The sequence below is a fragment of the Platalea leucorodia genome, assembly GCF_965183815.1.
Source record: "Platalea leucorodia genome assembly, chromosome: W".
In the NCBI taxonomy this organism is placed as follows: domain Eukaryota; kingdom Metazoa; phylum Chordata; class Aves; order Pelecaniformes; family Threskiornithidae; genus Platalea; species Platalea leucorodia.
Genome location: NC_138859.1, coordinates 37,128,446 through 37,153,537, shown reverse-complemented (window position 1 = coordinate 37,153,537; position 25,092 = coordinate 37,128,446). Strand labels below are relative to the sequence as shown.

The 25,092-nt window shown below is 39.7% G+C and overlaps 1 protein-coding gene across 1 annotated transcript in view; it reads right to left on the bottom strand.

Annotated features, from left to right (window-relative positions):
* Nucleotides 1–25,092, bottom strand: part of LOC309601828 (F-BAR domain only protein 2-like) — a 108,625-nt gene that overhangs the window by 12,495 nt on the left and 71,038 nt on the right. Inside the window, exons 12-18 of the mRNA XM_082335003.1 lie at nt 23,362–23,416; nt 19,013–19,225; nt 17,098–17,140; nt 16,344–16,438; nt 7,023–7,126; nt 4,943–5,072; nt 1,468–1,579 (exon numbers count right to left, since the gene is read on the bottom strand). Coding sequence (XP_082191129.1) covers nt 1,468–1,579; nt 4,943–5,072; nt 7,023–7,126; nt 16,344–16,438; nt 17,098–17,140; nt 19,013–19,225; nt 23,362–23,416 — 752 coding nt within the window. The remainder of the gene's footprint in view (nt 1–1,467; nt 1,580–4,942; nt 5,073–7,022; nt 7,127–16,343; nt 16,439–17,097; nt 17,141–19,012; nt 19,226–23,361; nt 23,417–25,092) is intronic.

Here is a 25,092-nt window from a genome sequence, read left to right as displayed (position 1 = left end):
AGGTGCTTTTAAGCTGCCCAAATTTACATGTAGCACCTACCTGACTATAATAAAAACACTTCTCATTTTCAGTGTTTTCATTGAACACATTTTTGTAAAGCAGGGATATATGAACTCCTAGAGGGATGTAGGTCAATAGAGAGAGATAAGCCACTGCTGTCACTTATAGAATCATAGAATCATAGAATGCTTTGGGATGGAAGGGACCTTTAAAGGTCATCTAGTCCATCCCCCCTGCAATGAGCAGGGACATCTACAACTAGATCAGGTTGCTCAGAGCCCCATCCAGCCTGACCTTGAATGTTTCCAAGGATGGGGCACCTACCACCTCTCTGGGCAACCCATTCCAGTGTTTCACCATCCTCACTGTAAAAAATTTCTTCCTTATATCTAGTCTGAATCTACCCTCTTTTAGTTTAAAACCATTACCCCTTGTCCTATCGCTATTGGCCCTGCTAAAAAGTCTGTCCCCATCTTTCTTATAAGCCCCCTTTAAGTATTGAAAGGCTGCAATAAGGTCTCCCCGCAGCCTTCTCTTCTCCAGGCTGAACAACCCCAGCTCTTTCAGCCTTTCCTCATAGGAGAGGTGTTCCAGCCCTCTGATCATTTTTGTGGCCCTCTTCTGGACCCAATCCAACAGGTCCATGTCCTTCCTGTGCTGAGGACTCCAGAGCTGAACACAGTACTCCAAGAGGGGTCTCACGAGAGTAGAGGGGCAGAATCACCTCCCTCGACCTGCTGGCCACACTTCTTTTGATGCAGCCCAGGATACGGTTGGCTTTCTGGGCTGCGAGAGCACATTGCTGGCTCATGTCCAGCTTTTCCTCCACCAGTACCCCCAAGTCCTTCTCCTCAGGGCTGCACTCAATCCCTTCATCCCCCAGCCTGTATTGATACTGGGGATTGCCCCGACCCAGGTGCAGGACCTTGCACTTGTCCTTGTTGAACCTCATGAGGTTCACACAGGCCCATTTCTCCAGCTTTTCCAGGTCCCTCTGGGTGGCATCCCATCCCTCAGGTGTGTCGACTGCACCACTCAGCTTGGTGTCATCTGCAAACTTGCTGAGGGTGCACTCGATCCCACTGTCCATGTCATTGATGAAGATATTGAACAGCACTGGCCCCAGAACGGACCCCTGAGGGACACCACTTGTCACTGTTCTCCATCTGGACATCGAGCCATTGACCACTACCCTCTGGATGCGACCATCCAGCCAATTCCTTATCCACCAAACAGTCCGCCCATTAAATCCATATCTCTCCAATTTAGAGAGAAGGATATTGTGGGGGACTGTGTCAAAGGCCTTACAGAAGTCCAGATAGATGACATCCGTTATATCAGGGGAAAAAACCCTGTGAATCCCCCTTCTAATGTATATACATTTTCCCCCAAAATATTAAAAGTAAAACCAGTATATTTTCTTATTGTAACTTATTACATTCAAAACAATTCACTATTTAACTAACTTTGTGGGATCTGCTCCTTTAAAGTAGGCGTTAACAGATTCAGTAAGGGCTACTGCAACAGGCAAGGTGTCCTGGTTTCCAAGGCTGACAGGGCTGGGACCACGTGAAACACCTAGAATACAGTGTATAGGTTTAATTTTCAAAAAGCTTAGCAATAGATTTCAGAATGGTTGACTACACTTCTCATTTTTACAAGAGGTTACTACCATCAAGGTCACAGCAGAGTCTGAAGTATTACTTGAAAAGTGTGTAGAAAAATATAAACATAGTACAGTACAATCACACCATCAAAACACTGCTTAGCAGCCTAAAAAAACAGGACTATCAGTATGACATTTTGTAAACGGACAGACACAAGGAAATACATATGAGACAGAAGAACACTGCATTAAAATGGCTACTGATGAAACTGAAGTCAACAGATCCAAAGGAAATTAGACATTAATTACAATACTTTAAAAAAGTCCCTATTGTATGCTTATAGTATGGAAAAATGTATGATAAAAGAGTCACAAAATGCAAAGAATTCATTTACAGTATGTATGAACATAAATGCACATACATTAATATTACCACACATAAGTGAACTGTTGAACATTCTTTTAACTATTTCAGCCAACAAAGATTACAATTCCCAAGCAGAAATTGTTGGAGAAGTATTTTGCAAAGTTGTCTAATGTTTACGTAGTAAAGATTCTGGGAGTACCTTGGAGGTACCTGGAAATACATAGCAGTTTACAATAATTACCAGGCCTGCGTCAGCTTTCACAGATGCCTGTGCCTACGCAACGAAGTTCCAATGCATAGCTATAAAAATCAACTCAGACCTCAGCTAAGGCTTTTTGAAATGTGTGTGTATAAGTGACAAAACCAGTTGTCATGGGATTTTACTTTTCAGTAGTGTTTTATATGTGTACTGAATATAAAAGACAATACTATAAGTTCTATCTTTTTATTAGTGCGGTAGTGTAGTGGAGAGCATCTTACTAATTTTTTGTACCACTGCTGAAACAGCCTGTATCACATGCCTGCTGTGAGCTCTCAGAGGGACGGGATGTCACAGAGCTGTGCCAAGGCAGACTCGCTGTATCTCAGGCTGCAGTCCAGCTCATGGGTCCAGTTCTAGGACCTTTGGCAGCACCAGCAAATCTGGCTTTGATGCCCTGCCACCTGCCTCAGCCCTAACCACTGTTAATAGCCCTTCAGCTGTGCTGACTCAACAGTTGCATTGACATGCTCGAGGAGGTTGCCAAACTGCAGAATAAAAGACTGCATCATTAGCCATAAAAAGGGCAAATAAATAAGTCTGATCAAATGGTTTTAGTTCAGTTTAGGAACAACAATTCAGGTAATTTTAATATTGGCTAAACTGCTGCCGTAAAAATAAAATGTATTAAAAAATATTATCTTTATTATCTGTATCTTCAAAGCTTTGTATTATTTAGAAATATAGAAACAGTTTTATCTACTCGTCTTAAGAGAATAAGGATTGTCACAGTAAAAATATATTCTCTTTTCTTCCAAGAAAGTATTAATGACAAACTGAAGAAACAAGACCAATTTTCAGCTTGTTTGGGGGGGGGGGAATAGATGGAAGATTATGTTGCATAAAAGTGGTTATATCAAGTTTTGGTGACTTCAGCAACATATAACTTGTTAAGTAGTTGAGCTTTCAAGCTACTTGTATCTGCCAGACACCAGAAATAGCTAAAGAAATTTATTTCAAAAGAAATACAATATTATTAGCTGTAGTGCACTAAGATGATTAGTTAACATGTAAATCTGCTTCTAATACAATACCTGGTGGTGTCTCACAAAGCTTTTCAATTGTAGGAAGTGATCCAATCAAAAGATCATCCTCTATTATGTTTAAATGAAACAAAACATTGCAAGAAAACAAAATATTTCAAGCAAAAATAGATGTTATAGATCTTAAACAATTTAATATATAAAAAATACGTTTCAAATGAAAACAAGGCTAAAGCATAAAAGAAATTCAATTATGCATGCCTACAAGTTCACTTGGAACAAGATAATTATAGTCAATTCTCCATTATTTAGAACAAATGAGGTAAGGGAAACACTGGATTGTGCAAAAGCCAAAAGAATAGACAGTAGCGCAGAGTATATCCTCATGCCCCAAAATCATTCAGCCGTCTGCACTGCCCTTCCCAGCTCTCCAGGACTATTTAATTCATACAATCAGCGCAGATGGAACTGGCCTTGTTTATTTTTGCTAGGCCAGGTTAATAACCATGTCAAACCTTGGTGTCAGCACACACTTCCTTACCTCCTCCCGCACCTCACGATTTCACTCTGTCACTGTCTCCAGTAACACACACATACAGAGCTGGGGCTATTGATGCTGCTGCCACCAACTTCTGATTCCTTGGCACCAGTGCTGAGGCCTGAGGAAGTGAGCCTGGATGGACTCTGGCAACCAAAATATCAGTTATCTTTCTATGATGCTTCTCAGCATTTGGGACACTGAACTGTGCCACCACTGCAGCAGCTAAGACTAGGCAGACCTTACTAGCTTTGGTCCTGCACAGGGTGGAAACAGCTGCATTGCTTTCAATGCAGAGCTCCCGCTAGAAGCTGTGCAGATGCTCTTCTAAGGTGCTGAGCCTGGGTGAGGAATCCTTGGCATCAGTAACATTCATAGATAACTGAGTGTTAACTCAAGAGTCTGATTTAACTTGGGGCTAAAGTGGTAATAGTGTTCAGGAATGAAATACTTCAATTCTGCTACAGAAACAAGTTAAAATGTCTTTAAAAAAACCCCACAAATAACCCCCCCCCCCCCCCCGTCTCCTTGTTATTTGTTATAATCAAATATCATAACTGAAGGACTTGACTTTAAAAACACAAGAAAACCTTCTGAAATTAGTGGCAGCACAGGAAGACTGATTTGCTTTTCATCTTCATCTTTATTGTTTGCTTGGTTGTTTTGCTTTTACTAAACACCTCTGTTTAGCTTATATACTTCACTAACTGGAAGAAAAAGATGCATTAGTTTTATTTTTTTTGGAAACTGCAATTACAGGAAAACAAACAAAATTAAAATAACATAAAAAGAACTCTATTTTGTGAACATTTATATTAATTCAAATTTATCAGTATCCCAAAATATTTCTGTACCTATACAATAACATCTTCTGAAGAAATACATAACGTTGTGCTTGATGAATGGATATACAAGCACACCAAATACGAATTCATGGAATATTTTAATTTTGAAAAATATTTCACTAAAAAACATGCCATAATTGGATCTATGGTCTAATCTAGTCAAATCCACTGTTCTGTCTCTCAGTGTCATTTAGAAGCAGGTATTGCAAAGGATACTTGAAGTACCTAGACTGGACTCACATATGGAACAACTAACTCCAAGGAATGGTTTTCCTAACAGGTGGAACTCAGTGGCTGAATTATACCATTTCTAAAATGAGTTAAAATCGTTAATTTAACTTACCAACTGTAGATGTGTTTGCTGCACTGAGGGAAGCAGAAGAGGATATTGAGGAAATGCTCTCTGCATGTGCCAAGGGAACTGCAGGTGGTGGACTTGAGTTAGAGGTCAATGGAGGGCTGAATGGCCTAGGCTAAACACAAGAGATCACAAGAGTATTACAGAGACAGAAAGTGCTTTTAAAAAGATGAAAAAAGACTGTAAATAGAAGAGTTCTTCATTTAATTCCCCAATCAATTTCATAGTGTTTCTCAACATATTTCTTTTAATGCTTTATGTATCCTAGTTTTTAGTGTAAAACAGAACCCACATTTTCTATGGGAATTAATTCCATTATTTCAGAGCTTATCATTATTAATTTTTTGCCTGGGTAGTTAAGTCTAATGTATTTGATTATGTAACAGCCTGTCAATAATCGCACTATAACACAGTAGCAGAACCTAAGCCTATAGCCCTGTATATGTGTGCAGCAAATGTGGATTTTCAGAGCTAAAGGACAGCTACTAACAAACTGGAAGTGAGTTCGGCAGGGGGCAACTAAAATAGTTGAGGACTGGAGGACATGAGAGAGCAGGAGAGGCTGAAGGACCTGGGTTTGTTCAGCCTGGAGAAGAGAAGCCTAAGGAGGGATCTACTAGCAGTCTTTCACTAGCTGATGGAAATTTCAGCTGAATATAGGGAAAAAATTCCTTCTTATAACCTTGTGGTTAAGCCCTGGGTTGCCCAAAGAGGCATGTTTTGAGCAATCTGATGCAATTTTGAAGTTGGCCCTTCTTTGAACAGGAGGTTGGCCTAGAGATCTTCAAAAGTCCCTTCCACCCTAAATCTTTGGATAGTTTTATGATACATTTAACTGTTAAGGTATTAGTTTAAAATAACTAATGATCATTTTGGGATTAACCTATCTAAAAGGTACTGGAACTCCTGAAGCATCTGTTTTGGTTGGGTAATTGTTTTTTTATTTCAGTTCTATTACACTTGTCACTGAGTATATGACTTTTATACAGACTGTGGGAATTGTAAAAGGAGGTGACGTATAATGAAGACAACTCACAATCTTCTTGTATCCAGATAAAAGTCAATTTCTAAAACATGTAACTTTGTGCAGAATCATACTTTATAGCAGAACAGTACCAGCTAAATTCTTCTCTTTAATTCTGATGATATGAAGAACAGATTTCTTGGTCTAAGTGCAATTACTACAGTTTTATATTGGAATAAGAAAAGAATCTCAAAATGAACCCTATTCTGACCTTATAACATAACAGAAAAGCAAAAGAGTTAAACAATGTTTCAGTTTTATTAAAGCATAAGACCAGAATTTTGTCCATAATGAGAATATGGTAAAAGTATCTTACTACTTTGAAAGACAGTAAGAGAATCTTACCATGGTAAAATTTTTCCAAGTCAGTAAGTCAAATGAAACCCAAAGAATCATAATATTCATAGAAGAGATTAAGCATGGCTTGGTCTGATATGCTGTCTGGGTATTTGCATTTTTCGCCACATTCCTTATCAACAGGTGGACCTGCACTGCAAGCAGTGAGCAGAGATGCAGGCAGCATGCAACCTCTCACTATCCCAATGGACAGCTACTGCAATCTGCCACCTCCCTTCTCCACCAGCCAGCACCAAGGGCAGGGAGAAGTCACAGCAGGGCTACTTGTGTCAACACATGACTGATAAAGATCTACTTAATACCAGTCATTCCCCAAAGCTTTGGTGATATCTCTAAATCAATGGAGTTCACTAACTTCACTAGTATTTCACATTTTGAAAACTTTAATCCCACACATATGCTATCCTTTAATTTTCAAGTTATTAATTTGTTCAATTAAAAACATTCAGCTGATGCAAAATTTATGTTTTGGAGCTTTTTAGTTCAGTTAAGAATTATTTTGTTATAGTAACATGTTTATCATGAACAACTTCCATGCCTATCTGGCAATGGTGAAAATCTGAGTATGTGATTCCTTGAACATTGGCTGGAAAGTAACTCCATTGTAACAGCATAAATGATATATCTGGAATCGAGTTACAGTGGAGAATTAAAAAAAAAAACAAACCAACAATCAATACATACTATTTCATTAATTCCACTAAGTTTCCCTGTAGACAACTTTGGTCTTGAAGCAGGCCTTGGAGGGGGTACAATGGTGCCTACAGAAAGAGGAGTTGTGGGCCTTGCTGAAAGAAAGCAAATTTAAGAAAATCAATATTAGAAAGGTCACACTGAACATAAATATGTACTCACTTAAATAGAATAACTGGAAGTTATGCTTCAATCTCCATTTTGTAAGATTTACCACTAATCATAAATGTTTTTAAAACAGGGCCATGTGATACCCTGAAAAGTGACTCTAAAAATGGCATCATGGGCTTCCTCATTCCTCTCAAGTGATTTTATACTAACTATTCTCAGAGGTTTGTATGTAAAAAGATGATTTTACCCGAGTTCTCTTTTGTGTATACTCTATATGGATTCAGAATATAGGACAGTCTTTATGTCTCACCACAAATGGAAAATTCAGTGGAAATTCATATCTGGTCCTGGCTGACAATGGCATAACTCTGTTTATATCAAATTATGCCCTCTGAAATCCCACTGACTTCAATAAGTATACACCAGTATAACAGATAAATTACTCTGTTGATTGCAGGAACACAGTAACTCCATATTATCTCTTAACCAAACTATGAGAAGTAAAAAGCAGTTAAAAAAAATACTGCCCTCATGTCCTTCTAAACCTAACAGACACAAGTAACAGATGGTGGCAGCAGTACAAAGATGCCACTTTTACATAGTCACTTTTCCAAATAGAACTGTACTTCAAAATAAATGAGATGCCATCCAATGAGTATGCCAGATCTAAAATTAACTTCAAAATAGACTGAAATCCTAAACTATGTCATTGCAGCACATCCTATCATCTCCCTCAAATTATTCTGGATGGTTCTTTTTTAATTAAATCAGTTAATGTTATTTAAAAATGTAACTTTTAAGTATGGGATTTTCTCAGGCATTCAGCATAACTCTGCCGTCATTGGAGTATGGGAGTTTCATCACTGACTTGGGAAGAAAGAAATTAGGCTAATACTGACCACATCCACCTTAAGAGTTGCAAACTCAAATGTCCCCAAGTAAATTCACTTCTGAAATATCAGTCATTCCTTTAAAATTCTTGTTATGCCCCAGGAAGATAGTGCATGCTAAACATTAAGTAGTCTGCTGCAGTATCACAGGTATTCAGTGAGTCATTGGCCCACTTGTCCAAATGCACTTTTCCTTTGCCCTCTTAGTATGTAGCATTACCACGATATCATCCACGCTTCAAAATACTGGGTGTTAAAAAGGAACAGCTTTAAATCCAATTTATCTAACTGCATTTAATCTGAAAACATCTATACATTCCTATTTCTAGAAAAGCAAAGCTCTGCACAGTTAAGAAAAAACAATGCCTTTAATCAAATAATTTGAATTTTTCTTCTTATTTCAAGCTGAATATTTAATTCATTGTCCTAACTTTGAAGGAAGTTGGTGTTAACAAGCAGTTTAGTACATTCTAAGAAAGAAGATGAGTTAATTTTAATGTAAGGTGAGCAATAATAACAAAAACAAAAATCAGTCCAAAGCTTGCTTTTTGGAGTCAGTTATTAGCAAAGAGCAGTACACAATGCATGCTTGCCATACCCTTATTTGTATGAACACAAGAAGACACTAAACTATTGTGCTGGTTTTGGCTGGGATAGAGTTAATTTTCTTCATAGTAGCTAGTATGAGGCTATGTTTTGGATTTGTGCTGGAAACAGTGTTGATAATACAGGGATGTTTTAGCTATTGCTGAGCAGTGCTTACACAGAGTCAAGGCCTTTTCTGCTTCTCACCCCACCCCACCAGCAAGCAGGCTGGGGGTGCACAAGAAGTTGGGAGGGGACACAGCTGGGACAGCTGACCCCAACTGACCAAAGGGATATCCCATGCCATATGACATCATGCTCAGCATATAAAGCTGGGGGAAGAAGAAGGAAGGGGAGACGTTTGGAGTGATGGCATTTGTCTTCCCAAGTAACCGTTATGCGTGATGGAGCCCTGGTTTCCTGGAGATGGCTGAACACCTGCCTGCCAATGGGAAGTAGTGAACGGATTCCTTGTTTCACTTTGCTTGCGTGTGCAGCTTTTGCTTTACCTATTAAAGTGTCTTTATGTCAACCCACGAGTTTTCTCCCTTTTACCCTTCCGATTCTCTCCCCCATCCCACTGGGGTGGGGGGAGTGAGTGAGCGGCTGTGTGGTGCTTAGTTGCTGGCTGGGGTTAAACCATGACAACTATAGTCCAGGAGTGCTGAAGATGATGCAGAAGAAATTTCAGCAGCAGTGCCGGTTTCTTCAATGAATAATTGTTCGTGGCATAGAGTATTACTGAAAAGGTCACTTTGGTCCTCAGAAGCACAGCTGTTGGAAGAATTCCCAAGCAAAGCAGAAGAGGCAAGGCAGGCATTTTCAGTTTTAAAATGCAATCTTTGGGGCTCCTTCTTGTCTGTGCTTGTGTGTCTAATTGTAAGAAGTTCATCAGTAAAGGAAATCCACTGACTCTGAGACTATGAAACAGAGGATAAAGTACTGGTGCTCCCTGATGGTGCTGCCGTAACACCAGATTTGCACAAGTACTAATGGTAAAGTCTGGTGAAGATGGGCTTCTAGACCCAGAATCTGTCTTGTGTCCAAGCAAAGACTGAGATACTCTACACTCAGGCAAATCAGTGGTAGATGAGGAGGAGCTCCTATTATGCTCTTTCAGTGTAGTTGAAGGAAAAGGGAAGAATTGAAACTAGGAGCAATACTGAAATGATAAAAATTTCAATATGAATCCAGACTTCAAAAACATATTCAATATCCACTGCATGAGGATTACTAGCCAGCATGAAAAATAACTGCTCTACTAGGTTAAAAATTTTACAAAAAAAAAGAAAAAAAACTCCAGCCACATATCATGTGTACTTCATTCATACTGTCAACCATGTCATTTTCCATTTTTTAAATAAGACAAGTAATTTATTCTGTTTCTCTCCCCTTAAGGCCCTACTTCTCATGACTTTCGTTATTCCTCTAACTTCTTCCCTGTCATGGTTTCACTTTCTCTCATCTTTGTCTTTTCTTCCTTGTGTCCTACTCCATGTTTGTTTCCTCTCCACAGCTTTCTGCTTTTCATTTCTTTCAAAGTTATTTAATCAAACCTACCCTTCTCTGTTCCTTCCAAACATTTTTATCCTCTTACCCTTAACATCTGTAATGGGAAGGCCCAACATAAATTGCTGTCCGGTGAATGAATGAAGACAATGCAGTCATGAGATCCTGTATGATGTTCTTCTGTCTGTATCAATCTGTATCTAGTGAGTAACTGTATGTATGAGGCATCATCTGCCCCAGTTTATTTCCTCTCTCATCCTAGAGTCTTCAGGCTGCTGGAAAACAGGAGTTTTCCACAAGTATTCCCTGCACTTGGCTATTGCCTGTTGCAGTAGATGACAACAGAAGCAGCAAATGCAAGGTTAGTAAATTCTCAACATCTTGCAGATTGGCAAAGCTAGGAACAACAGCAGAGTGGCATACAGAATTAAAGAGAGAGCAACACATTTAAAAGTTCAGATCAAAAGTATAGGTGTCCTTTCTACAGTCGTCCTTTTGTCATGAAAAAGTATATTCTCCAAGCCCAAATAAACAGATTTAACACAGCTTTCCCTTTCTAACAGGTATTTTAAATACAATTTGAAGGTTTTGAAATACTACTACAAATCCTATACAAAAGCAATGTGGAAATGTGCAAGACTATTTTAAAAATACACATGGATGAAAATGAAGAAGATGATAAATAAAAATAAGCATTTTTATAATATCAATAGCTGCCTAAAAATGTTTGTTGTGCTTGTTCAAGATAACAAAGTTAGCTTAAACTTCTAATAAAGCAGGATTATTCACAGATGACCAAAGTTTACTTCTATGCTGCATAAACCACTGTCTGCTCAAATACCATGGTAGTTTAGGTGTTCAATGATTAACTCAGAGTTACAAAACAATATCTAAAGAAATGTTTTACAGTAAAAAGAAAAAAAAAGTATCTGTGGGACATGCTAGATCATGACATGTATATATTCTGGACACAAAATATTTGGATTGAGATTTTCAAAAGCTTTAAGCATCAGCTTACCTATACTGACCTTCAAGTTGAAGATAAAACACCGATTTCAAGGAAAATACAATCAGATCAAAGTTGTCTATTTTTTAAAGTCTTCATAACTAAGCTGGAGGTTAGTGAGCATCAGAAGCTAACTTGATTTAAACAACATCATGAAATACCCCAATTCAGTATTTTTTTTCAGTAATTTGTTATACTTTAGAACACTCAGATTCCATGGATAATTTCACAAATGTACATAGCTTAGTTAACTCCTAGAACAACGCTGCTTTAAATAATTATTTAGCAGATAAAGTTTGCCAAGGCACAGATGTTTCATAACTAAAATCTACTTATGCCCACAGGGTACTATATTCCACCAATTTCAATGAAATATAGAGCTCTCTGCATAAGCCACTTCCAGGTATGCGGGCTCCGGCAGATGACTCCCCCCAGATATGGCTACAGAGGATGTTACGGATCCCAATTACCTGTCACTGGTCATCAGCCAGAGGCTACTCTCTCCACAGTTCTGCTGACAGGAGGGACTGTATGAACATTTCCTAACCTGGCAGGTTAGGCAGCCAGGAGGGCCAACCGTGTCCTGGGGTGCATCAAGCACAGCATAGCTAGCCGGTCGAGGGAGGTGATTGTCCTGCTCTACTCTGCACTGGTGTGGCCTCATCTTGAGGACTGTGTGCAGTTTTGGGCACCACAGTACAAAAAGGATATGAAGCTACTAGAGAGTGTCCAGAGGAGAGCCAGGAAGATGGTGAAGGGTTCAGAGGGGAGCCGTATGAGGAGCAGCTGAAGTCACTTGATCTGTTCAGCCTGGAGAAGGGGAGACTGAGGGGAGACCTCATCGCAGTCTACAGCTTCCTCACGAGGGAAGGAGGAGGGGCAGGTACTGATCTCTTCTCCCTGATCACCAATGATAGGACTCGAGGGAATGGCAGGAAGATATGCCAGGGGCGTTTTAGGCTGGACATTAGGAAAAGGTTCTTCACCCAAAGGGTAGTGGAGCATTGGAACAAGCTCCCCCCCGGGAGGTAGTCATTGCGCCAAGCCTGACAACATTCAAGAAGCAATTGGACAACGCCCTGTCGTGGTTTAACCCCAGCTAGCAACTAAGCACCATGCAGCCGCTCGCTCACTCTCCCCCCGGAGGGATGGGGGAGAGAATCGGAAGGGCAAAAGGGGAAAACTCGTGGGTTCAGATAAGAACAGTTTAATAACTAAAGTAAAATAAAAATAGAACAGTAGTAATAGTAATAATAACAACAAGAATAATAAAAGCAAATAATAATAGTACAATAGTAATACAAAGCGAGAGATACACTGTGCAATTGCTCACCACCTGCCGACTGATGCCCAGCACGTCCCCCAAGCAGCGATCATTGCCCCCCCCCGGCCAACTCCCCCCGCTCATATACTGGGCATGACGTCATGTGGTATGGAATAGCCCCTTGGCCAGTCTGGGTCAGCTGTCCTGGCTGTGCCCCCTCCCAGCTTCTTGTGCACCCGGCAGAGCATGGGCAGCTGAAAAGTCCTTGACCAGTGTGAGCACCACTTAGCAACTACTTGGCACTACTTAGCAAGAACCAAAACATCAGTGTATCATCGACATTGTTCTCATCCTAAACCCAAAACACAGCCCCATACTGGCTACCAAGAAGAAAATTAACTCTATCCCAGCTGAAACCAGGACAGCCCTCAGACATATCTTATGATTTTTGGGGTTGTTCGATGCAGGGACAGGAGTTGGACTCGATGATCCTTGTGGGTCCCTTCCAACTCAGGATATTCTATGATTCTATGATTCTAACCTGCTTTAGCATCCTATCCAGGTGTAGCAATAAAGAAATGGATATAGTAACAACCACCAGTACAACAAATTAAGTATCCTTTGCCTTACTCTACAGACTCCAACACCAGATCGAAGCAATAATGCAGCTAGCAAAACACATTTTGAGAAAGCACAACTTCTTTTCAGCATATTCATAGAATCATAGAATCATTTAGGTTGGACAAGACCTTTAAGATCATTGAGTCCAACCATTAACCTAATACTGCCAAGTCCACCACTAAACCATGTCCCTAAGCACCACATCTACACGTATTTTAAATACCTCCAGGGATGGGGACTCAACCACTTCCCTGGGCAGCCTGTTCCAATGCCTGACTACCCTTTCGGTGAAGAAGTTTTTCCTAATATCCAGTCTAAACCTCTCCTGGTGCAACTTGAGGCTGTTTCCTCTCGTCCTATCGCTTGTTACTAGGGAGAAGAGACTGACTCCCACCTCACTACAACCTCCTTTCAGGTAGTTGTAGAGAGCAATAAGGTCTCCCTTGAGCCTCCTCTTCTCCAGACTAAACAACCCCAGTTCCCTCAGCCGCTCCTCATAAGACTTGTGCTCTAGACCCTTCACCAGCTTCGTTGCCCTTCTTTGGACACGCTCCAGCACCTCAATGTCCTTCTTGTAGTGAGGGGCCCAAAAATGAACACAGTACTCAAGGTGGGGCCTTACCACTGCTGAGTACAGGAGGACCATCACTTCCCTAGTCCTGCTGGCCACACTATTCCTGATACAGGCCAGGATGCCATTGGCCTTCTTGGCCACCTGGGCACACTGCTGGCTCATATTCAGGTGGCTGTCAACCAACACCCCCAGGTCCTTTTCCGCCAGGCAGCTCTCCAGCCACTCCTCCCCAAGCCTGTAGCATTGCATGGGGTTGTTGTGACCCAAGTGCAGGACTCAGCACTTAGCCTTGTTGAATCTCATACAGTTGGCCCTGGCCCATCGATCCAGCCTGTCCAGATTTCTCTGTAGGGCCTTCCTACCCTCCAGCAGATCAGCACTCCCACCCAACTTGGTGTCGTCTGCAAACTTCCTGAGGGTGCACTTCATCTCCTCCTCCAGATCATTGCTAAAGATATTAAACAGAACTGGCCCCACTACTGAGCCCTGGGGAACACCACTTGTGACTGTCCACCAACTGGATTTGACTCCATTCACCACCACTCTCTGGGCTCGGCTGTCCAGCCAGTTTTATACCCAGTGAAGAGCACGTCCATCCAAGCCATGAGCAGCCAGTTTCTCCAGGGGAATGCTGTGGGAAACGGTGTCAAAGGCTTTATTAAAGTCCAAGTAGACAACATCCACAGCCTTCCCCTCATCCACTAAGCAGATCACCTTGTCATAGAAGGAGATCAGGTTAGTCAAGCAGGACCTGCCTTTCATAAACCCATGCTGGCTGGGCCTCATCCCCTGGGTGTCCTGTACGTGCCGCGTAATGGCACTCAAGATGATCTGCTCCATAACCTTCCCCAGCACCGAGGTCAGGCTGACAGGCCTGTAGTTCCCCGGATCCTCCTTTTGGCCCTTCTTGTAGATGGGTGTCATATTTGCTAACCTCCAGTCGACTGGCACCTCCCCGGTTAGCCAGGACTGCTGATACAGAATTGAAAGTGGCTTGGTGAGCACTTCCGCCAGCTCCCTCAGTACCCTTGGGTGTCTCCCATCCAGCCACATAGACTTGTGTGTGTCTAAGTGGTGTAGCAGTTCACTAACCGTTTCCCTTGGATTATGGGGGCTTCATTCTGCTCCCCGTCCCTGTCTTCCATCTCAGGGGGCTGGGTACCCTGAGAACAATTGGTCTTACTATTAATTATATATATAAATATATATATATATATAATTTATCCTTAAATATGTTACAAACGTGGATCCACTAGCCAATAATCTTGACCGGATACCTAAGTGAGGAAGAGACAATCTAATGATTTCTGTAAGCTAGATTTGTTATAAAACATAACTTTTAAGGAACATGAATTTGTAGTGGAGGAATAAGTTCCACTTAAAACCCTAAGGGTTATGTAGCAATGCTGCTTGCTGCTAATAGGACATTACTAAGGCCAAGTAGAATTAGCACTAGTTGTCAGAATTCTCCTATTGATATATGTACTCTTTCTTACTGTTCTTCAACCTGTATGATCAAGTACAGATGAAAACAGTTTAGAAAGCCATGATCGTGAACAAAGAAGTAAGGTCTATTATAATTTTTGGAATAGGAATACCTAGCTAAAATCAACAGTGAACACTTCCTTTCTCAGGCACATGGGAGGTGAAGAGTCTCTACATTAAGACAGTAGGGGTTGGAAAATAGACATGCAGTAGGTAGACTGAAGAGAACTATGAAACAACGTATCTGCTACTGTTAGTAAATAGTAGATTCCACCTTAAATCCCCTGAGATAATCAACGTAAATAATTTAAGGAAATACTCTTAGTAAGCAGGTCCTAACATAGCCGTAATATCTGTTTTTGTTTTGCTCTCTCCTTCCTCTTTCTGAACTAGTTTCTCAACATCTCCTGCTCTCAGCCTTTTCAACACACATACCCACTCACATGCTATTTTGCCTCCCTCTCCCTCACTGCATTTTGAATGTAAAAATCAATATTGCCTATTTCGGTAAACTTTTTTTTTCCCCCCAAAGACCAAGTTTCACGAAAGCCTGCCAGTGTTCTGCCCACACTAATATCCTCCAAAATCCTGCACCCAAAATTCCCATGCAGTATCTGCCCCCTCCCCTCACCTCCCATACTCCTCAGCCCACCCTCTTCCTCCCAATACACCTACTCTCAGGTGGTGCCAGGAACTCCCCCTTAATTGCAGTCTCAGTCCTGCCATTTTTCTCCCTCTCCCCTTGGATTATGCCCACACATCTCCAAAGAGATTAATGGTTTCCTACAAGAAACAAGTTCCTCACAGCAAAGCTCCACAGTGGCTTTGTACTACATATAGCTCAACAGGCTTTCCTGGAAAGAAGAAACCCATCCCTGTTCACAGTGCAAGCTCAGCATCTCTCAGTTGCTGTGACAACCTCCATTTAACTTCCCAACTTTAATAACTGAAAAAATAGAATTATATTCTTCCTCCAGAATAGATGATGATCAGTTTTTGTAAAGGGAGAGAAGGAAAGAAAAAAAAGACAAAAGAATGATAGAATTTTCCTAAGGTTTCTAGTGTTCCCTCTTCCCCCTTGCTCCCTAGCTTGAAAGCCTGATATACTGCACCCTGAGTTGTGTATTACTCATAACATAGGATACTGCTTTACAAAATTCTTTAATTTCAATAGTCAAAGCACATCCCCTTGCAATGACTAAAAAAAGCAACAACAGAACATCCTGAATAATATGCAGAAAACATTTTCTACTATCAAATATTTTACCTGAGGAGGATGAGGATGCCAAGGAGGCTGAAGAGGAAGATTCAAGAGGACTGCTAAAGAGTGGATCCCATGCCAGAAGGTCACTGTTCCCCTTTCTATAGTAAGAGTTACAACTGGAATATTAATGAAAGATGTATATACTCATAAAAATAAAATTACAACTTTGGTAATTCATCTTCTGTATTAGTCTTTGCATCTAAAAATTAAAAATACTTACAAATTGCAGGTCAAGGAACTGATTTACACGTAAGGAAACTATCTGAACTGATACCTTGGTGCAAGTTTGTGTGTGGACATATTTGCTAATGTCAGTAAATTTTTTTCATTTTCGACAAGACATACGTCTACAAATCAATTTGTTTTAGTATATACATATATGAGCAATGTATATAGACCTGTCCAAATTTGGGGCTTGTAATCTTAAACACTTTACAATGGAACACTATATGATGGAAACTAAACCCATCTTATTTAAAATCTGAAATTTTAATAAAAAACAATATTTTGTAATCACATAATTATAAATATCAATTGAGACAGATCACAACGAAGCAAATGCATTAGAAGGTGAAAACAAGTTAATAGAAATCTCCATTGTTACATAATTACTCTTTAACTCTTATGATGCAATAGATGCCTGAGTTAAAATAGCAGTCGACTGATATTTCCAATGAGTCTCGGAGTCTTAAATCAAAATAAGACCAAATTCCCCCAAAACTACACTTGATGATATAATTTTAAAAGTTGAACTTACTCATTAGCTGGAGTAGAAAGCTTTGATTTTGTTAACTCTTCACCTAAGCAAAAGACACAGTATTATCACCACTCTAAAATAAAAATCTTTCAGCTTCATTATAAAAAGATAGTAAATGTTAATAGTTGCAGTTCAAAACTAATTATGGATTATTAAAATAGAGAAGAGAAAATGCATTATCTCTGACAATATAAATTCAGATGCTCCTGAAATACCTTCTAAATGGAGAGGACTAAACAGAGCAATGCATTTCAGGAGAAAGTGTTGGTCACTCGAAATTTCTTCCTAAAATTATACTGTTTGCATCAATATTATTCTTCAGGAAACCTGGCTTGGTTTCCCACTGAGAAAAACCCTGAAGGACAGAGACTAATGCTCTAATGCTCTATCCTCTATCTCCATGGCCATGTTTTGTGTTTTTGACTATAAAACAGAGAGAGTGTGCTTTGCTGTTTTGTGGATGATACTCAACTCAAGCGGGTAGAAGGGTTTTAAGAACTTACACAAGAGTCATTTCCATTGTATTTCCCCACACACACACCCCCCTTTGGCTCTTGGACTTGTTCCTCATCACTGTCACAGTCAGCCTGTTTCCCAGAACAGGGAACAGCTGAGTATACAGAAAAAGAAGAGGTCTTTGGGCGGCATCTGCTAGCTGCTTTGAAATTTTGACCAAATAACTTAATTTTGTCCTTTGAATTTACTGTGAGTAGTTCAAAGACAAATATCATAAAGGTACCTAGAACTGACAAGAGAAATATTTTTTCTACTTAAAATACAAATACTTAATAAATTTATTTCTTCAATAATAAAAAAAAATATATTTTCATGCTATGTTAAAAAACTAACATAAATAGACTAAAAGTTAAATATTCACACTTACTAGATGACTTTTGATTCATTTGTGCCTGAAACAGAAAAAAACCAAACCCATAAGAATAAATTATTTTACCAACTGTCAAATAAACCACTTAACAGTCCCAGGGTTCTTATTTCCACTCAACTTTCCATGTGATATTTTGCTTTCAATGTCAGGCAGAACATTCTGGAGCTTGCAGAAGACCAGAACATGAGCCAGGACAGAGCGCAACTAGTGCATGCCCGCCACACTGGTAAGAAAAGGCAGGAATGAAGACTGCAGAGCTGACAGAGGCAACAGTATGACTAAATCCCTTGACAGGCTGGGCCAGTAAAATTAAACAGCTTTTATATCACATGGTATGCCTGACAGGTAAGAATAGAAACATTCCTAAGGTTTTCCCAATAACTTTCTCACATACTACACTTACTTGGTTTTAATTTAAAAACATGAATAAAAAGCCATTTTGTACTTACAGAACTGTGTTTCTGCTTTCAAAACGTGGGGGAAAAAAAGAGAAAAATCATCATTAATATTTTAATATGCATATTTTCCTTAAAATCAGAGTAATCTGTATTCTTATCTGAATACTGTACTAGCATACTTTAATACTATTTATTTGTAATATCATCCCACGGTATAAAGGATCATTCTGTGGTTTGGCAGAATACATACAATAAAGCTGCACTGTAAAAGTTATATGTATCCACATTATATGATCTGTTTTAAAGGTCTGTATATTATTGAATACGAATTAGTAAACTATGTTAAAAGCCATGCTCAGCTAACTCTATATATATTCAAATGTCTTGTGGTGGCAACAGCAGAAAGACAAGGACTGAGCACTCCCAAGACTCAAAGTAAAGTTAAAATCTGAAAAAGGAGAATTACTTAACATTACATTGCAATAAAGTGTATCAAAGATATAAATAAAGAATAAAGTGCACAAGAAAAAAAGCATCATTGAACTTGAACCTAGAATAAATTCTGAACAGTAAAATATATGTTAACACTAAAGATTCCTTACCACTTTTCTTCTCTACTCATTAAAAATACAAGGAACAAAATTACTTACAGATATTGCTGGAGAAAGAGCAATGTTCCCTATAGATACTTTCAATTCATCCAAGGAAGGCATGGCATATTGCAAGCTATTATTTGACTGGACAGGCTTTATTGGCTTTATTTCTACATGGAACCTCCTGGGTTCATCATCTTCAGAGTCAGAATCACTGGATGAATAGAAATGGTTCTCTTTGGTATGTTTTTCTCAGTTAAGGTGGAAATACTTCAAATTCATCTGTTTAATCTGTTTCATAATCACTCTCTACAAAATGCTCATATTAAGTAAACACCACAGATAAACAATGCTGCCTAAGCTCTTTCTGTGCTTATACAGACACTTCAATTATATCCACTGTCCAAAATTCACAACTCACAGTTAAAATCCAGTTTTTATATTCTATTCATCTTCAGAACGGTATTCTGTTATCAAAGGCATGATGTCATATAACTGAACAACTGCATATTTGAAAATATCAGGATAAATGAAAGATTCTAGAGTAGCAACACTTCTGTATGTTAAATTTATGATTTGTAAGACTCAACAAAGGATTCTAATGCATGTATGAAAAATGTATGCATTGTAGAAATCCTTTTAAACCAAGTGAGGGAAACTCCTAGCCTTTTTAATTAGCAATGAAATGCCCAAGGTATCTGTACATAACAGTAGAGGTATCTCTACATAACAGTAGAGGAAGCAGCAGCCACCATTGCCCTTTTTGCAGAGGCACTGAAAATTTTGCAATAAAGGATGCCAGTTACACAGAAGGCTGTACAATAAGCTAAACCCCATCAGCTGCTTAAAGTACTGTCATCCTCGGCGAAAAAGGAATCACAATGACAACTCAGCCCTCAAAATAAGCAAAACATACAGATTAATTTAGCCTTGGTTCCTTATATGCACAGGAACTTTCCATCATTTACCAGCAGTCCTGGTCAACCGGGGAGGTCCCAGATGACTGGAAGCTAGCAAATGTGACACCCATCTACAAGAAGGGCCGGAAGGAGGATCCGGGGAACTACAGGCCTCTCAGCCTGACCTCGGTGCCGGGGAAGGTCATGGAGCAGATCATCTTGAGTGCCATTACGCGGCACGTGCGGGACAACCGGGGGATCAGGCCCAGCCAGCATGGGTTTATGAAAGGGAGGTCCTGCCTGACTAACCTGATCTCCTTCTATGACAAGGTGACCCACTTAGTGGATGAGGGGAAGGCTGTGGATGTTGTCCACCTGGACTTTAGTAAGGCCTTTGACATTGTCTCCCACAGCATTCTCCTGGAGAAGCTGGCTGCTCACGGCTTGGATGGGTGCACTCTACGCTGGGTTAAAAACTGGCTGGATGGCCGAGCCCAGAGTGGTGGTGAATGGAGGCAAATCCAGTTGGCGGCCGGTCACGAGTGGTGTTCCCCAGGGCTCAGTGTTGGGGCTGGTCCTGTTCAATATCTTTATCAGTGATCTGGACGAGGGGATCGAGTGCACCCTCAGGAAGTTTGCAGACGACACCAAGTTGGGTGGGAGTGCTGATCTGCTGGAGGGTAGGAAGGCCCTACAGAGGGACCTGGACAGGCTGGATCATTGGGCCGGGGCCAACTGTATGAGGTTCAGCAAGGCTCAGTGCCGGGTCCTGCACTTGGGTCACAACAACCCCATGCAACGCTACAGGCTGGGGGAGGAGTGGCTGGAGAGCTGCCTGGCAGAAAAGGACCTGGGGGTGTTGGTCGACAGCCACCTGAACATGAGCCAGCAGTGTGCCCAGGTGGCCAAGAGGGCCAATGGCATCCTGGCTTGTATCAGGAATAGTGTGCCCAGCAGGACCAGGGAGGTGATAGTGCCCCTGTACTCGGCACTGGTGAGTCTGCACCTCGAGTACTGTGTTCATTTTTGGGCCCCTCACTACAAGAAGGACTTTGAGGTGCTGGAGCGTGTCCAAAGAAGGGCAACGAAGCTGGTGAAGGGTCTAGAGAACAAGTCTTATGAGGAGTGGCTGAGGGAACTGGGGCTGTTTAGCCTGGAGAAGAGGAGGCTGAGGGGAGACCTTATTGCTCTCTACAACTACCTGAAAGGAGGTTGTAGTGAGGTGGGTGTTGGTCTCTTCTCCCTAGTAACAAGCGATAGGACAAGAGGAAATGGCCTCAAGCTGCGCCAGGGGAAGTTTAGGTTGGATATTAGGAAAAACTTCTTCACCGAAAGAGTAGTCAAGCATTGGAACAGTCTGCCCAGGGAAGTGGTTGAGTCTCCATCCCTGGAGATATTTAAAAGATGGGTAGACGTGGTGCTTAAGGACATGGTTTAGTGGTGGACTTGGCAGTATTAGGTTAACGGTTGGACTCAATGATCTTAAGGGTATTTTCCAACCTTAACGATTCTATGATTCTATGATTCTATGAACTGCACTCAACAAAAGCTCTGAAAGGCCTATGCTAAGTCTTAAAAGAGGTAGTTGTTTTGACAAGAAACGAGTTGAAAATTTTCCTCTACTGAAACATAAAAGTGTCTTGCCACCTAGGGGGAGTATACATATTCTATACATCACTTCTGTTATTTTCACTTGGAAATATGCCAGCCATTTGAATGAAATCTCTTCAAACGGTTCCCTGACAAAGATTAAAACCCTGAACCCTACAGACATTCCAAATCCAATTCAACTGACAGAAACCCTGAAATGTGGTGAGGAAAAAGTCAAACGTCTTCATCTTACAGGCTATCTGTCCCCCAAAATGGATCACATCTGGAAAAGAAAATTTTAAAAGACAAGTCGTTTTTCATTTCACCAAAAGATTTCTTGCCTTGAAAGTTATCACCGAGTTTCAAGATTCATTTCCTACGAATCAGGTGGCTCTTGTAAAGTGGTATGAGCTGACCACTGAGGTATGTCTATTAAACAGTTACTGACAAAGTTCAGTTTAGACCTGAATGCCATGAACTGAAAGGTCAGTCAGTAATTTTTAGGATAAGTGTTTTTCCAACACTTAAGACCGGCCTTATTAAGGCTGACTGCTGTTATGGTAAAATAATGATGTCCTCCAACAAATCATCTCAAGAGTTCCCATCAACAGAATAAATATACACTCTTGGAGGCTAAGGGAGGAAAAGAGGAAGGGAACTGATGACTTCATAAATCTGTTCAAGATTTTCAGAAGCTGAAGTACTACCTGGCTGACAGGAATTGCAAACCACTGAGCTTTTTCACTGGATTTATGGCCTTTTCCATTGCTTCATGACAAAAAGGATAATGGAGAAAAGGACACCAAGGTGAATCATTTACAAAGCATGAATGTTATTCACTCCTGCCTCCATTTCATAAAAATATGCAAAACATGAAATAATGCACACACATACACCCCCAACTGGTATTTTGCTTTTATACCAATTATGTAAATAAGAGATGGCATGAACTATTTTTATCAGTACAGGAACCTTCACTGGGGGCAACAGAGGCATATTCAGCAAAGTTGATGAGAACAGAGAAGCTATGATGACAGACTGGCCCACTCTAAGGTGCTCTCAACTGGTTAAAAGTTTTCACAATTTAAAGTAATTGTAAAGTGTAAGTTTACCTTTTATTTTATCTGTAGTCCCCAGAAAAATCAGTGAATACATTTCCAAAAATTAGCTATCTTGCTAACATATTAGGCTTGCTTAGATCTACAGCAATTATTCCCAGCTCTTAAGTAGAGCTTCCCTCTGTTTCTGGTGGAAGAAAAAAAGAGGACAAGAATCTTTTTCTTCAAAGGAAGAGCAAAGAAAATCATGAAATCCATAAAAAATTACTCATAAAAAAACCTATTCAGCATATCAAAACTATCATTAAAAATACAATAAAAGCTAGAAGCACCAATTAGACACAGCGTGATACTTCATTAATTAACAGAAATTCTATTTCTAGACTGCTGGAGCTCCCAATCTTTTTAATCGTGTTATTAAAAAGTGGGGAGAGTGCAGGTATAGAACAGAAAACCACTCAGTATGTTTAAAAGAGTTTATAAACTTTACTTTACAAACTCTCTGAAAGCTTTTCATAGAGAAAGAGCTACATGGTTACCTTAAAGCTTTTGTTCAGGGTTTTTTTTGGTGGATTTTTTTTTTTTACTGTCAGACAAAAAACATCCTCTTAAAGTTCCTAAGACATCTGATCTAAACTTTAACATTTACACACACACAAAATCTAAGCTAGACAAAATTTTGTGCATTTTGCAGAAGCTATGAACATAAGACTACAAGGTTGCAACATAAGCATGAATGTCATTCATCTTCCTTGACTTAACACTTTAATGAGTACTTCCCCTCCCTGAATAATTGTAATAACAGGACATAACTTGGGACAATAATAGCAAAAAGGATATCCTGTGATGCTTCTGGTTTAATGCTGTATCCTTCATCATCTACATCAGGAATGTTCTAAAAAAAAAAAAAAAAAAAACCAACAAAAATGATGGTATTGACAAATAACTAAAAAAAAAAAAGTTTTTCTTACATCAGACAATTTTATATCATTGACAAATTAAAATTTGATTACAACACCTCATGAAAGTCCTTTTTATTCATTATTAATTATTACAGTTATCTTAAGTTATGCTCTGTAGTTCAGAAGTAGTGTGACAGATAAGATACCTCAGGAACACAATGCAACAAAACAACCTCCAAATTTCCTATGAAAACTGGCAAGTTTTAATGCATCTGCTTTTACTTGTATTCTATCAAAAAGGTCAGAAACCAACAGAAGCATTTTAACTTTATTACTGAGTGTTAAATAAGCCTACAATCCTCAGCCCCAAATATTTTCCCAATTTCTACTTCTAATTCTTTCAGCTAAGCCACTGGAGGCTCTGATGGTGCAAGAGCATAACCTTTCAGTCAGTACTTTAATATTTGAGTAAAAGCATTCCAGGTTATACAGGTTGCAACTTCCTCTCTCCCCCCTGAAAAGACAGCAAGCCTGTATCGTTGCTTTAGCAAAGAATATCCACGTTAATTAAAATGCATGAATGAAACTTAAAATACAAGTGCTCAAAATCAGGTTCCAAAGTTTTCATTTATGCATCTCCAGCACCGTCCTGGATTTTTAAAGCTAATAAGCATCTGGGAACTTCAAACTAGTTCAGTTTTTCAGTTCTTGCAGGCAATTAAATATTAATTCAAGAGAATTATGTTTAAAATCATTTAGAATTCTTAGTTAAGCAATTAGTTTCATAAAAGTGCTTTGGGACAGAGAGAAACAAGTCTCCAATATGATCATCTAAATTTTAAAAATGTGCAAAAAACCACACTTGTGTATATTATATATAAAGGGATAGACTTGGATACACAGATACTTTCCCCATTCAAAACAGAAAAAGAAAAGCCCGCATGCATAGTTAGTCTATGTAAACTGCTAAGATACTACAGTAAGTTTATTACATAAAACACAACCCAGATGTCTTCAAAATTTCACCAGTTATAAATTTCTTATAAAAATTACAAAGGGTGGAAGAGATACTTAATGTACCTTTGTATCGACAAAGACAAATTGTGTCACATACAAGCAAAATGGTACCTCAAAATCTTACTTACAAGTTAAGTAGTAATTTCAAAATATTGTTTTCAACATTTTGAACAGTTGGACGGTTCTGTTTTCTGAAACATCAGAACTTTATTTACTAATCTACATTTTGTAACAGCGGTAGAAGACACAGCCCTTCGGGTGAGATACATAACCACAAATCTCATGTTAATGAAGGCATTTACATTTACTTGACTAATTCTTGGTCCCTTCTCCACACTCCTACAAAGACAGAACTATATGTTATGTGGTGGATCACAGTGCATCTTTTAAGTACCAGGCACACAATGCAGACAAGACCTGATTTGCCTATCACGCTGAACGGAGGAAAAAACCACAACCTTCCTGTATACGTGTCATTTTTGAACCAACACAGAGGAAGATCTTTGCAAATTTTGGGTTTCCGTAAAAAGTAGTTATTAATATGACTGGGGATGAAGGTCTAGCCCCCTACCCAAACATGTTATTTGTAGTATTTGCAGTAGAAATAAGCTCAGTATGGATGTGAATTGAACTCTCTGGAAGTCACTGGAAA